At 37.8% G+C, this 14,489-nt stretch overlaps 2 protein-coding genes across 2 annotated transcripts; one reads left to right on the top strand and one right to left on the bottom strand.

Annotated features, from left to right (window-relative positions):
- Window positions 1-1,023: 1,023 nt before the first annotated feature.
- On the bottom strand, window positions 1,024-2,286 carry LOC139431527 (uncharacterized). Its single transcript, XM_071199406.1, has one exon. It carries the CDS (start codon window positions 2,284-2,286, stop codon window positions 1,024-1,026), a length of 1,263 nt encoding a protein of 420 aa, XP_071055507.1.
- A 10,536-nt stretch (window positions 2,287-12,822) lies between these two features.
- LOC139431528 (uncharacterized) lies at window positions 12,823-14,166 on the top strand. Its single transcript, XM_071199407.1, has one exon. It carries the CDS (start codon window positions 12,823-12,825, stop codon window positions 14,164-14,166), a length of 1,344 nt encoding a protein of 447 aa, XP_071055508.1.
- The last annotated feature ends 323 nt before the right edge of the window (window positions 14,167-14,489 follow it).

Below are 14,489 nucleotides of genomic sequence, written 5' to 3' on the forward strand. Positions count from 1 at the left end.
ATCGAAATGAGTTTCCGCACAATCATTATTATAATGTTCAAGACACGGTAACTTCATTTGTAACATTTTCGATTGCTGGTAGGCGAACGGTAGTTGGGTCCAAATTCTTCGTAATTCCATAGATGGTACTTTATCGAAATAATACTGTGTTGGTAAATATTTTAAATCACGAGCTGGAATGTTCGCAAATGAGGCATCTTGTTCATATTTTTTCATTACGCTGTACACTTTCTTGGCAGATGTAAGTGGCCAACACCCAAACACAGTGAACACTTGTTCCATCGCAACCAGCTCTTAACTATCCCCCATTACGACTTGTCTCTGCTTTATAGTCACCGACTGTCTTTCGCATCCTTGTTTTGCACCCCCTCTTCGACAACTTCTTGTAAGTGGCGTACATTGGAAAGAGCGCACATACTTCTTCGTCGCGAGTGAAAAGCACAGCTCGGTATACCCATCTCAAGTTTATAGATACTACCTTCCAACGCAAATATCGGCGCGGAAATAATATGTCTTAAAAATTTAATTTTTTCAGGTCCTTTAACATACACTTTCTTGACATTCCGACACAGATATTTGACTATGGCGTCGAATTCCATTGGATGGATAAAACCAACTTTCCAGTCGATGCAATGATGATGTGTCATTAACCAGTTTGCAGTATTCCTATATTTAGATGGTAATGAAGCTATACTGCTACTCGGTTGAAAAACGTGGTGGGTTATGCATTTGTTACTATCACATGATGCTAATTCTTTAGGTACGAACTGATCTTCGTTGACCATGAAACCTTGTATATCGAGAATTATGTATTGAGTTTTATTTGAATACATCTTGCTTCCGTACATCAACACGATTATCCATACTATGCAGCCGTAGAAATCTGTCGCACAACTTATACTCTACGACTTTTTTTTGTTTACGCTGAATATAGAAGTCTCACATTTCGGATGATGAGCTACGGGTGCGATGCGGCTCAGGATCCGATCCAACTACACACTACCAACCCTTCTTTCCCCATACTCAAGTCATTTGTTTGACGATTTTTGTTAGTGGAGAATATTGAAACGCCTTATCATGTAAAACTAAACAGTATGCTGTGGTACCATCAGGAATCGGATTTTTTGTCGTAAATTCTATCCGTATTTCTACCCCACTTTTGTGTAGCGCTTCTGCTTGATATGTACAATCAATTCCAATCAGTGGGTAATTTTCAATAAATTGTTTCGGAGTGAGTAATGGTTCTCCTTCCTTCCCATAGTAGGACTTTTGAAAGCGTGTATACATGTCATATAACACTGCGACACGATTACTATCAAAGTCCACGTTCAGATTATCGTATGGGTAGCGTTCACCGTTTAGGAATACCGTCAAATTGGTGAGTTTTACATTATCAAAGGTTGCCATGTTCGCCAACTGTTTTCCTTTCTTCTTTGTTTGAAACCCAATTATTATAAATCTAGGTGTTTCCAACTGCGGAGCTGTTTTCACAGCCCATGAATGCTTTGTTGTTTGAGGTAAAGAAGGATATTCATGTACTTCCCAACTGCGAAAAGGTATTTGCAGATCAATATTTCGTCCTGCTATTTTTGTTAGAGCTAATTGTTCTCGTAAGCCTACGGCTAGATGGGGCATTCTCCACACAACTTTATCGATTTTTAACTGTAACGGTTCTTCTACCGTATTCACAAGCACATCATTATCATCATTATTACGAATTAACACTAGCTCTTGTCTCACATTCATCACAATTGTTTTAAAATCTTCAGCAAACCCTATTAATGTCTTTAGCGGTACACTCAATCCAAAATTTCCATTTTTATCCATTATTGCATCCGTTACAGGGGATGTTGGGACCACTTGACCTAGCAGATCCTCGCCCATGTTCCAACCTGCGTTCGCCAACTTTATTATATCGTGAGGGGTATACGAAAAGTATCCTTTCATACATGATGTTAACCCCACGTTTCTCACTCCATCTATTTGAACACCATTTATAAGATAGCGAATATCACTGAACATAAACGCTACAGGATTATTTATCAATTTTGCAGTTGCACTAGCATCTTTTGTTGCTTTACCACTCGCATCCAGTTTACGTACGCTCCCTTCCACATACAAAAAACTTTCATGAGGCAATGTGTAATTGTCTATTTCGGGTATGCCTATACGAATTTCATCATTGTTACCGAAGCTAGTAGAACCAAACGGTTGATGGGAATGATATTCGTAACTTACAATCGAGTTATCTACTTTTATTTTCTCCGTGACGTTTAAGGACTCCATTTATAGTAGTTGAAAACCTAAGTTGCTTAAATACTGACGATTGACGCGTGTTAACTGGGTAGTTGATTTTCGCTTACTGTTAGGTTTTACATCCTTTCGTACCGTTTTATACATTACTCTATCACCCAGATTTTCCTGTGCTTTTCTTCGAACGTCGTACACTATACCCATATTAAATACCCTACTACTCACACCGATTTCAAGTGCACTCTCACGGTCACTTCTTCGTCTCTGAAGTTTACCAACTGACCGTCCTGATCAAGTATGCGTACTATTAATGTACTAATCACGTTCGTTGTAACAGGTAAGTAAATCGGTTGTTGCGGAGCTTCTATTATTTTAAAACCAGCCGGTACGTTCGGGAAGAAATGATACAACACGTGCATGGGTTGTCCATTCGTATACGATCCGGAGCTCAAATTACAATAAATTTGTAATGCATTCGTTTTATTTATATTCACGATATGATCCGATTCTGTTATCGTGTTTTTAGGTATAACTTTAGGGTTAAAACCAAGTAAGGAACCGATTGAATTATCGCTAGCAAAATTTATTCGCCGGTTTGTTTTTATCTCAGCACGTTGCGTATTATTATTACCTCTTATGCGTATCTGTGTACCCGGTGTAGTCACGCTGAGAATATTCCTCGCTGTTAATGTTTTTTTAACGTATTCGTTAATATCGTTAATATCGTATGTTCCTAGCGGTATTTCAATATTCTCTGTAAAATTTCCCATATGATCTTCATATTGTAAAATATTGTTTGTTGAATCGATATTAGGTAACGTATTGAACGTTTCGAAATTTAAAAGAGCTAACTCGTATGTACCGAGTTCATTCAAATAAATCGGTGGGTTAAAGTTACAAGACAACTCCGACCCCCTTCCGGTGAGCGTAAATGTATAACTTGTATGTATTGTATCTTGTTCCATTGTTGTTCTCAAGACTAATCTTACACGGATACTTCCTTGGTATTTAAACTATCTAAGAAATGCAGACACAATTGTCCACAATTTGTTTGATCTTCTTTTTGATATCGTCGATAATTATACCTCACAATATTTCTCCCCCCATCCGATATAAAATACTTCTCCACTTCAATCGGTGGTCGTAAATCTCCATAACTGTCAAAGTAGTTAACATTTACACCATCCTTGTTGTAAGCTGTCCAGTGAGTACCGGGACCCGTACGATTATCAAGATTTATTATCCCACTCTCTCGTTTTCGGATTTTCTTCGGTAAATTGTTTCTCATGTACACCCCACGAAAGTTTAACAGATCAAGCGCTCGTGCATATCGCCTTAACTCTACATCCGTTAAAGAATGTTGGGGTATTTTTATTAGTTTTTTGCTACAGTTTTATAACCACAACCCTTTTTATATGGATTAATAAACATTCCTGTACCAATTTTGTTCGCCCTCTTGGTGCGTTTTAGTCGCTTTGATTTTCGTGATACCGTTTTCATGACTAGTCCGCAACCTTTCTTATATGGTTTAATATACAAACCGCTGCCGATCGCTTTTGGTTCCATAGCCCGATTGTGACGTTCGGCTTCTTGTAACTGCTCCCTTGCTATTTTTGCTTCGTTTACGGTTTTTGCAATAGCTGCTGCACCTCAGCCTAAAGAACCGAGAGCACCCAAAGCTGCAAGTATTAAGGGTAAAAAACCTCCCGTCTTGGGAATCTTGATTATTTTTCCGCGCGGTTTAAGTATTCTACCTTGATAAGGTTTCAACAGATTGTAACCCACTTGTACATCTCCCTTTGTATTCGTACTGTTGGTCTGTGCAATCGCTCGCCGCACTAAGTTCATTGCCTGCGTAAACGACAACTTACCGCCACGTTTCAACTTCTGACGAGTTGTCCCTCTACGTCTTAGGGCACGAATTTGCATTCCCATACCCATTATTGTTTTTCCTTTCATTATCGTTGACACTAACGCCGACGATAGTCGCTCTCCTAAGCTTGCGTCTTTACTTCTCAACCGCTCTTTCGCTGTCTTACAACTCTTTATCGGCTATGTGTCGCTCAGCTAAATTCGATGTCGCTGCGTAGGCAATATCATGCTTTTTACAGGCGTCGTCTAATTTATTCACTCCCTGATCTCCACGAACTAATCTCTTTACCAATTTGGTTCCCGGACCGCAATAATTATAACCTGGCAAATGTAGTTCTATCGGAAGCTTATTGATTAATGTATTCACAATACCTCGACCAGACCGTTTGCTTGATCGATGCATACTGTTTCACTGTCCTAACATTCATACCATTATATTTAATAGCTTTCGCACATTATTCGGTGAATATTGGATGGTTAATAATACGCTCACATTTGAAAAAAAATATTTATTTATTTTAAGTCATTACATATTTAAATCTTTCATGAAAAATCTTATTTCTAAATTCACTGCTTAAGTACAGGTGTAACATATCATTTACATAACTTATTCTATTCTTAAATCTAAGACGATCTAAATACATTTCCTCCCAATTACACTTTCGTGATTGTCTATACGCATAAGTCCATGCATACATTCTATGCATCTCATTTTTACTCTCATCAATCCGCACCTTACCCATGTCTTTATTGATTGTGAAATAATTTAAACAAATCTACATCCAACAAGATTTTATCGAAATTGTACAACATCACTTCCTTACTTATACATATTTGTTCAGAACACGATTCATTGAGCATCGTTAACATATTACGTTTCACATCTCCATCCCGTGCAGCTAACGCGTTTATAACACTATCATAATATGCTTTGTAATTCACAGTTCTCAATAATTTCAGTCGAGTTGCTACTAAATCTGCTACGTTCCAAAGCTCATGCAACGATTCATATGCAATATATACATATTCTCCACCCCTCTCCAACTTTAAAATCTTGCAAACGTTTTCCATCCAATCGCACGATATACTGACACCACACAACACTATCTGCGACGGAGACTGATTAGCAAAACTGTTTGTGATTGTTGACTTATACATAATAATGTTGTGCCAATCGTTTTCCGTTAATGTTAAACATTGACCTTTTCCCATTAACCTTACCACTGGTTCAAAATGTAAGTCAGCACTTAATCCTATTGCCACACATTTCGTGCGGCTCTTATTTAGTGCATACACTGTTTCCGAAAATAGAGGACCTCTACTTGCTCTTACTGTACTGTCCGACATGTTGGTTAAGCTCTCCATGTTATCTATTCTCGAAACTACTTCATTATTACCGTTAACACTTTGCGTCATAATAAAAGGGCTTAAGTCTGCAAACGAATCTTTTCCATCAGCGACCGCTTGCATATTGTTACCACACTCTATAACTGTATTAAACTTTTCTTGTTTTAACACCTCTTCAGATGCCACGGGTGTCAACGAGGGTTTTATCACCTTTGGACTTATGCTCGCTTTTTTGGATACCGCCTGTTGAACCTCGAGACTTCTCTTCGGTGCTTTTATATATTGTTGTCTGGAACCCACTAAGTATATATAACATTAATACTTCTGCTGTAAGACAAGTGTTTATGGACTTACTTGTTCTGCGTTGTTATGTCACCACTACGTCGGATGATTTCAATGAAACTAATCTTTTATGAACCTGACTTGCTATTTATGCACATCATTTTAGGTGGGGACGTCACGGTCACAATTAAGGTTGACTTCAAGTTCTCCGTTGAGGTCAAAGTAAAGGTCATTGTTCAGGTCAAGGTTACTGATCAATGTCATAGTCACTCAACGTGATCTTGACCTGAGGTGAGCTCAAAGTAAATCCAACCCGGTCATGCTCCACTCCTCCGGGAGCACCCGAGAAGAGTCATCACTCGACTTGAGTACACCAAAAAAAAAACATCATGAACTGCTAACTCGGGGGCGTCGAGTTGACACCATAAATAATACGTTAAAAAGATATGCAATTGTTTATCATTTATTAAAGACGAGTTCAATAAATTAAATGAAATTTAATTCGGTTGTTTTTCTTTTCCATTTTATATATTAGGATTAGGAATGTGATACATTTAAATTGAATAAAAAAAAGTCAGTACAATAAAAATTTATTTATTTAAATTTTAAATTTTAACACTAATCTAAATCCATTTTTAAAAATTTTAAAATTAATTTAACATTTTCAATTGCACAACTGCTTTCCGATTTATAATGATATGCGCAAGAATTTTGACTCAACGAAAGCAAAGGGCAATACATATTATCTTGTAAATTAATAATCACTGGCTTTACCGATGATAATAGGTCTCTCAATACCTTTTCTTTTTGAGATCCCTTTACAAACACCACCTCCACTCCGCATGTATGCTGTTCCAGAATGTCTTTCAGTTGATTATAGGGCACATATCCATTCTCGTAATGCAAATGGTGTAAGTTATTCTCCTCCCAACGCACTTGTCGACATTCTCGCTTATTGAGTCTTTCATAACTTATATCAGGTTGAAATATGAAATGGGAAATCGACTCACCATCACCGATAGCCAATTCTTTAACTCGAAATCCCGAAGATAAAGTAAACCCTTGCATATCGATGACTTTAATTGGATTTCTCGATGCCATTATATTTAAGCGATGTAAACTGCTTAAAATAGGAGCTACAAGTTCCTCAATTTCTTTATGTTCACAACACTCTTACTTCAATACTGTTGAACACGATTTTCTATCTGCTATTTAAAGCATACCTCCTCCGAAGTGGGGTTTTCAATGAACTCATGTCGTGTAACCTTCATTTCAGGTCACGTACAAGGTCAATGTCATGGTCACAATTAAGGTTGACTTCAAGGTCTCCGTTGAGGTCAAAGTAAAGGTCATTGTTCAGGTCAAGGTTACTGATCAAGGTCATGGTCACTAAACGTGATCTTGACCTGAGGTGAGCTCAAAGTAAAGGTCATTGTTTAGGTCTAGGTTACTGGTCAACGACCCCCTTTGCAATAGCCGATTCTGGAACCTCCTCCCAGAACCTCAGGGCAAGGTCAAGGTCATGGTCACTCAACGTGACCTTGGCCTTGACCTTGACCTGAGGTTCTGAGAGGAGGTTCTAGAATCGGCTTTTATCTACTACTTCTGCTGAAATTTTTTGTATGCTACATTTTATGATAAAATAAACATTGTTTTCTACTACGACTTCATTTCTTGTTAATCTCCCGTTCAAGTATCACCCGTCAGCATGGTTGAAGACGTTAAGTTTGTTAGCCAACCTTTAACACTACCAATCTGTAATCTTCATAACGACTTCGCTGCAAATAAATTTAAACGACATAGCGAATTATTTGGTGGGGAATGTAAACATGGTTTGATAATTGGTTCTTCGGGTGCCGGAAAAACAAACGTAATGTTAACTTTATTGACAGCTCTCAACGGGTTGCGCTTTTTGAATGTATATTTGTGCTCTAATTCACTCTACCAAATCAAATACGAATTTCTACGACAATTACTTAAACCTATCCGCTCTTGCGGCTATTATGAATACTCAGATGTCGGACGATTTCTACCACCGTCAAAGGTGAAAGAATATTCAATTATTATTTTTGATGATATTGCTCCTACAGAGCAACAGATTATCAAGGAATATTTTTCATACGGTCGTCATAGAAACGTTGATACTTTTTTACTCGCTCAAAGTTATAGCGCCATTTCCAAGCAGCTTTTACGTGACAATTGCAACCTTTTAGTTTTATTTAAACAAGATCTCACTAACTTGAAACATATTTACAACGATCATTTGCTAGGGGACATTACGTGGGATGATTTTGTCAGAATTTGTCGAACTTGTTGGGATACACCGCACGGTATATTAGTTATTGATTTAGATTGCGATAAAAATAACGGACGCTATCGGAAAAGTTTCGATGAGTACATTATACTGTAAAACCATTGACTTTACGACTGCATGCTCAGTCTCTGTGCGATCATTACACTATCACGTTGAACTATGAATCGTAATGTTGCACAACAGTTAATAGCTGCGCGAGAAGATGTTAAACATAAAATACGCACTTTGAAAGGAGATATAAAACAGAAGCAGTCCATTGCCGAAGCTCAACTCGCTCCACTGAAAGAACCTCTGACAGATATTTCCAAAAAATTACAAACTGTCAATTTATTAGCGCTCGACAATAAATTCGGGATAAAACGTGATTTATTTACCCCGAAAAAGGAGCAGTCACCAGATATCTCAGCCTTACTGGCTGACTTGCAGAAACTTTCTAAAGGACTTAAACTGGAAACTCCTAGAGTGAAACCTAAACGTAGAGTTACGTCAACACCCATTAAACCGGGAGCTAGCATGGATGTTTCACCGGAACTCGCACGGAGTCCGCAATTTCTCAGCGACGAAGAGGTGTTCGAGGGTCGAGATACTACACCTGAGGTTTCTGTTCGTGAGTCAGACACATCTTTAGATGTCTACGAGCGGGACGCTAGGGAGCAGTTGGCGCGCATGAAAGAGAATATGGAGGGAATGATGGAACAGACAGTTATTCGAGAAGCTTTAGGACAGCTGGACCCCTTACCACGTACCTATGTTACGGGTTTAACAGTAGATGTAAATAACGAGTTCGATCAAACTTACGGTGTTCGTGCACTTACCGATGGATTGTATATCGCAAATCAACCAATAACGTTTGACGGGAAAAACATTTTGGTGGGTGAATTTACGTATACAGGAACACCGGGGTTATACGAGTTGTTATTCAAAAATAAACCGGGTAAATTTACTTTACCAGATGCGAGAAATTACAAAGATATCTTACATCGTTCGAATGTACATAAAAGAGATTATGACGCTTCAAAAAGTATCATAACTGATGATGAAAATGAAAAGTTTGTGAACATAATCAAACCAATTTCCTTGGGTCAAAGACCAAATGTGTACTGGGCTCGATATTGGCCAAAACCTAAAACTGGATCAGGTCACTTAAATAAGTTGTTAGTACCTGCTGCAATTAAAGAGTACGAATACTGGGACGACGTGAACGAATTAGTTGATCGGTTGCGTTTACTACTTGCTTCCGAAGCAGCAGGTCATACTGCTCATCATAACGAAATTATATCCCTCATAGAGGAATTACGGGAAGCGCAAGTCATTCGTTAAGGGTATATAAACTTTTTCTGTTTCTGTGACGCTTCAGAAGCCAATATGCCTTTAAACCGTTTTGGTGAACATGGTTCTACATCTATCGATAAATTTGGTAAGCATGTTCACCACCATATTATACAGAACCACATAGCAAGATCCGAAGTTCTACAACCTTCATCAACATTTATTTTAACTTTACGTGGTGATGGAGATGTTGATCCAAAAACAAAACTTTATAAAATCACAAACAAAAGTGGAATTACGGATTACATCAATTCTTTCTACGAAGGTATGATAAAAGATGTTGTAAAGTCCGCTCATGTTCAGTTACTTGTTAACGATATCGTTATTAAGTCGCTCCAGGGAGTCCAACTCAAACGCGGAGATACCATTAAGTGTAAAAATAATGCACCGATAGGAGGACTACCTTTTCTTATAGAGTTGTTGATTGAAGGGGTTGTAGGGTAATGGTTAGTGTTAAGCGAGATCTCGTTAACGAACTACATGCACCTGCGAGACGACATTATCGGCGACGCCGCGTTCTGCTTCACGGACTATTGGATCTTTATCAAGCTGATTTGGTTGAAATGATCCCATATGCGTCGGTCAATAAAGGTTACAAGTATATACTGACTGTTATCAACGCTTTTTCAAAATACGCATGGGCCTTACCACTCAAAACCAAAACTGGGAAAGAGGTTACTCAAGCTATGAAGGACATTTTGCATAGTAAAAAGAATATTACTCCGAGCAACTTACAAACCGATAATGGGAAAGAGTTTTACAATAGCGATTTTCAAAAATTAATGGAACAACTTAACATTAATCATTACAGCACCTATTCCACTTTAAAAAGCTCGATTATCGAACGGTTTAATAGAACCCTAAAAAATAAAATGTGGAAAGAATTTAGTATGCAAGGAAATTATCGCTGGTTAGACACCATTCACATGAAACCTTCAGCTGTTAATCGACGAAATGAATCTGCTCTGTTAAATACTGTATACAATTCCATTAAAGTTGTCGACCCCAACCACCGTAAATTTAATGTGGGGGAACACGTGCGAATTAGCAAGTACAGACACGCTTTTGCTAAAGGTTACCAACCAACTTGGTCCAATGAAATTTTCACCATAGCGACAGTTCAAAATACTAATCCCAGGACTTACCTTATTAAAGATGGTAGAGGAGAACCCATTCTTGGAGCATTTTACGACGAAGAATTACAACGTGTGAAACACCCGGATGTATTTTTAATTGAAAAAGTTCTTCGTCGAAAAGGAAATAAGGTACGAGTGAAATGGTTGGCAATGGATAGCTCTCATAATTCTTGGATTGCAAAAAAAGATGTATTATAATTTTTACACTAAGAAAATAAAAAACTTTTTTTAATTTCGTTGATTTTATTTCAAGTAACCTTTTTAACAACCTACTTTCTACTTTATATACAAGTTTTGTGATACAAGCAAGTATTTTTTTTTTTTTTTTACAAATTAACTGATCGCAATTTAACTAGCCATACATGTTTACGTTTAACAACTCCAATAAGTTGTCCAAAAGATCTTCCCTGCGTAGATCTTCAATAAGATAGTTTCCCCAAGCTAAAGTATGACATCCATCCTCCATCACGTAACGTTTATCGTCATGTGCAGAGAGCGCCACTTTATTCTTTAGTTCTGTATACATCGTGTGATAGGAGGAGCGAAAGACATACATCTTTTTTCGCACAGAACCTCCATCTTCGATAATCCGTTTATATTCTGAAACACTTAAGTTTTTATCGATAACATACTTTTTCACACCCTTGGCACGCTTGACAACTCCTTCCAAAGTGTTAATACAATAAGCTTTAGCTCCTGTACCATAAAACGATGTTAATATCGTATTTGGGTACTCATCTTTCATTTTTCCAACTATCGGCGGCCCTGGAGGAATATTATGTCTGTTGTTTAACTTGTAATTAGAGGTATCGAACATCTCTATATTTTCTTTGATATCCTGGTATACATTCTCAGTAAATATTTCGAGAATTAACGAATCCGTATCTGTATATAACAATAATACGTTTTCACCATATTTCTCTTTTAAAAAATTATAAAAAAAGTTATAAATGACCGCTTTCGACAATTCCAGTACGCTAAACCCTACATACAGAGGTTTGTTATATTTGACCTCCACCTTCTGCATTTCAATGGCTGCCAAATTATGGCAGAAAATTTGCGATGACTTGAAAGTCGGCTTTGCGATAAGAGCTTCTGCACCGGGTCTCCTGTAACGATTCTCCCAATGTGACACTAATCGTATATCGACTCTATTTTCAACATTTTCCATCGTTTTCCCATACACGATATTATTCATTTGTTTATAATGATTTTTCCCAAATTCATTCGTAGCATTCATTCGTTTCTCAGAGTTAAAATCGATATATGGTTTCATCCACGGCGATTGTTGAAATTGCAATGCACGGTGTATTTTGGTTAGCTTAAGACCTTTTTTCACACATTCACGTAGGTTTACATAGTGAATTATGTATTTCGATTTATTTTGTAAGTTCGCAATCAACTTAGGATGCTTCGATCCGGGAGCGATTATGTTTTCGGGACAAAACGGTAGATCATCATGCTGGTTGTGTAACCTTTCGGGATACTCCAAATCCACTTCAAACACATAACCAAGGTGTTCATCATCTAAACACTCCACATCTATATCTGCTATTTCTTGGTTCGACAACCATCGAAAACCGCCTGTTGGTAATTTACAACTCATTGCATACCCATACAAATTGGTAGCGTCCAAGTATAGAATATATGATGATGGTTTTTCCGGGTTAAAATTGTCAAGGAACTTGTTGTTTGCTATTGCAGATCGTTTTACACACATACAGAGACCGCCTCTAATTCCTTTCTTAAAAAAGTGTAACATGTCAATGTCTGATAACAATTCTAATTTTACACCTGTCATTTTTAACAGAGCATCCCACCCAAACCCGGGCGCAGTATAATAATGGCAAGTGTTGGGGAGAAGGAAGCGCCGAGCGTTTAGGCAACCCACCGTGCCGCTGGGCGACGCGTGCATGAGATACATTCCGTGTGTGTGTTGTTCATATAGCAGACATATATAATAAGCGTAGAGCTGAGCAGTGTTTTTAGAAGTGTATCTTTATTTTGTTAACGATTAATAAAGTCAAAGAAACGAAAGGGAGTGTTTAAAAAGAACCTAACCAACTTGAGCTACGAAACATTGGTCCTTCGAGCAGGATTGTTGAAGATTACCTTCAGCAAACGACACGGAACGCGAGGCGTTCGAGAACGGAGAGAAGACAACAAAAGGCGACAACTGTCTAGAACCACGGGGGCGGCACAGTAAGTACCGATCTTCCTAAACTTTCCTAATCCTAAATAAAAAATAAAAACCTTCATTCGACGATTAATGTTACTGTTATCATTGTAATGGCGGATCAACTAGTTAGAAAACGTGCTGTGTTAAAAGCATCCTTAACACGATTTGCTAACTTCATAGCTAGCACGGACGAAACACGTGCTACGGAGTTAGAAATACGTTTGGAAAACCACCTAAAGGTACTTTCCGAATACGAAATAATACAAGATCAAATCGAGGAATTAAAGGTCGATGAACCTAATAACGAACGCGAGCGGGTCGAGTTTGAGCATGCGTACTACAAAAACGTCAGCAAAGCTAAAGAAATATTACAAAAAACGATACAATTATCAGCTAATACGAGCACGTCAACATTTAACAACAACTTTGCCAGTAATTTAGATACAAATAACGTACGTTTGCCAACAATAAATTTACCTGAATTTAACGGTAACTATGAAGATTGGTACAAATTTAAAGATTCCTTCAACGCATTGGTTCACGAGAACAATAAGCTCTCTGAAGTGCAAAAATTTATTTATCTTGTATCATCTTTGAAAGATGCCGCAGCAGAAGTAATACAATCATTAGAAGTTTCAAGTGAAAATTATCCTGTCGCTTTAGAGTTATTAAACGAAAGATTCGAAAACAAGAAAATCATTGTTAACAGCCACGTTCGCGGAATTTTCGAGTTGGAAAACGTAATAAAAGATGCACCGAAGTCATTGAGACAATTCTTAGACGGTTTTTTGAAGCATTTTCGAGCGCTAAAAGCTTTAAAATTACCGGTAGAACATTGGGATGTTCCAATGGTCTATTTATTAACGAAAAAACTCGATAATAACACGCGTCGTTTATGGGAACAATCAGTATCACAGGATATTCCCAATTTAAACGAATTTACGGATTTTATCAAAAATCGATGCCAAATTTTGGAAACTATTGCTCAGTCGAATAAAACTTTAGACAAGGACTATTCCAAACCCTACAAACAACGTGCGATAACAAACGTCACAGCTACGAAAATTAGTTGCGTTCAATGCAAGGCCTCCCATAGCATTTTTCAATGCGAAATTTTCCTTAAGAGGGCTATTATTGATAGAATACGATTAGCAAAGGATTTAAAACTGTGTACAAATTGTTTAAACTTAAATCATACTGTACAGCAATGCAAATCGAAGCGAAATTGCTTCAAATGTAGTAAGCGACATCACACCTTACTCCATTTGGAAAATGAGAACAGTGAAGCCCCAAGGACAGCCGTTACCTCTCATGCTGTTAACAGAGGAACTTATGTCATTTTATCGACTGCCACGGTCTACATAAAAACGGAAATGAATTGGTTGAAGCACGTGCACTTATTGACAACGGAAGCGATACCAATTATGTTACGAAGGCATTCACGAGAAAACTGAACGTCACTGAGACAACCATAGACCCAATAACAATAGCCAGTGTGAATGGAGTTACCTCTCAGGTATCCAAACAAACAAACTTGACCATACAAGCAAAATACACTAGTTATCAAGTGAACCTACAGTTTTTGATATTGAATCGTATCACTGAAAAAATTCCTACCATAAAGCTAAATGAACAAGATCTAAAAATTCCTAAGGGTGTGAAATTAGCTGATCGAAATTGGCATACACCAGGTGATATCGATTTGCTGATTGGTGCTGAGATTTTCTATGAGCTGCTTCTTAATGGCAAGATAACTCTGGGAAGGAACAGTCCTGTA

This window comes from Onthophagus taurus, chromosome 10 (genome assembly GCF_036711975.1).
Source record: "Onthophagus taurus isolate NC chromosome 10, IU_Otau_3.0, whole genome shotgun sequence".
NCBI classification, from domain to species: Eukaryota; Metazoa; Arthropoda; class Insecta; order Coleoptera; family Scarabaeidae; genus Onthophagus; species Onthophagus taurus.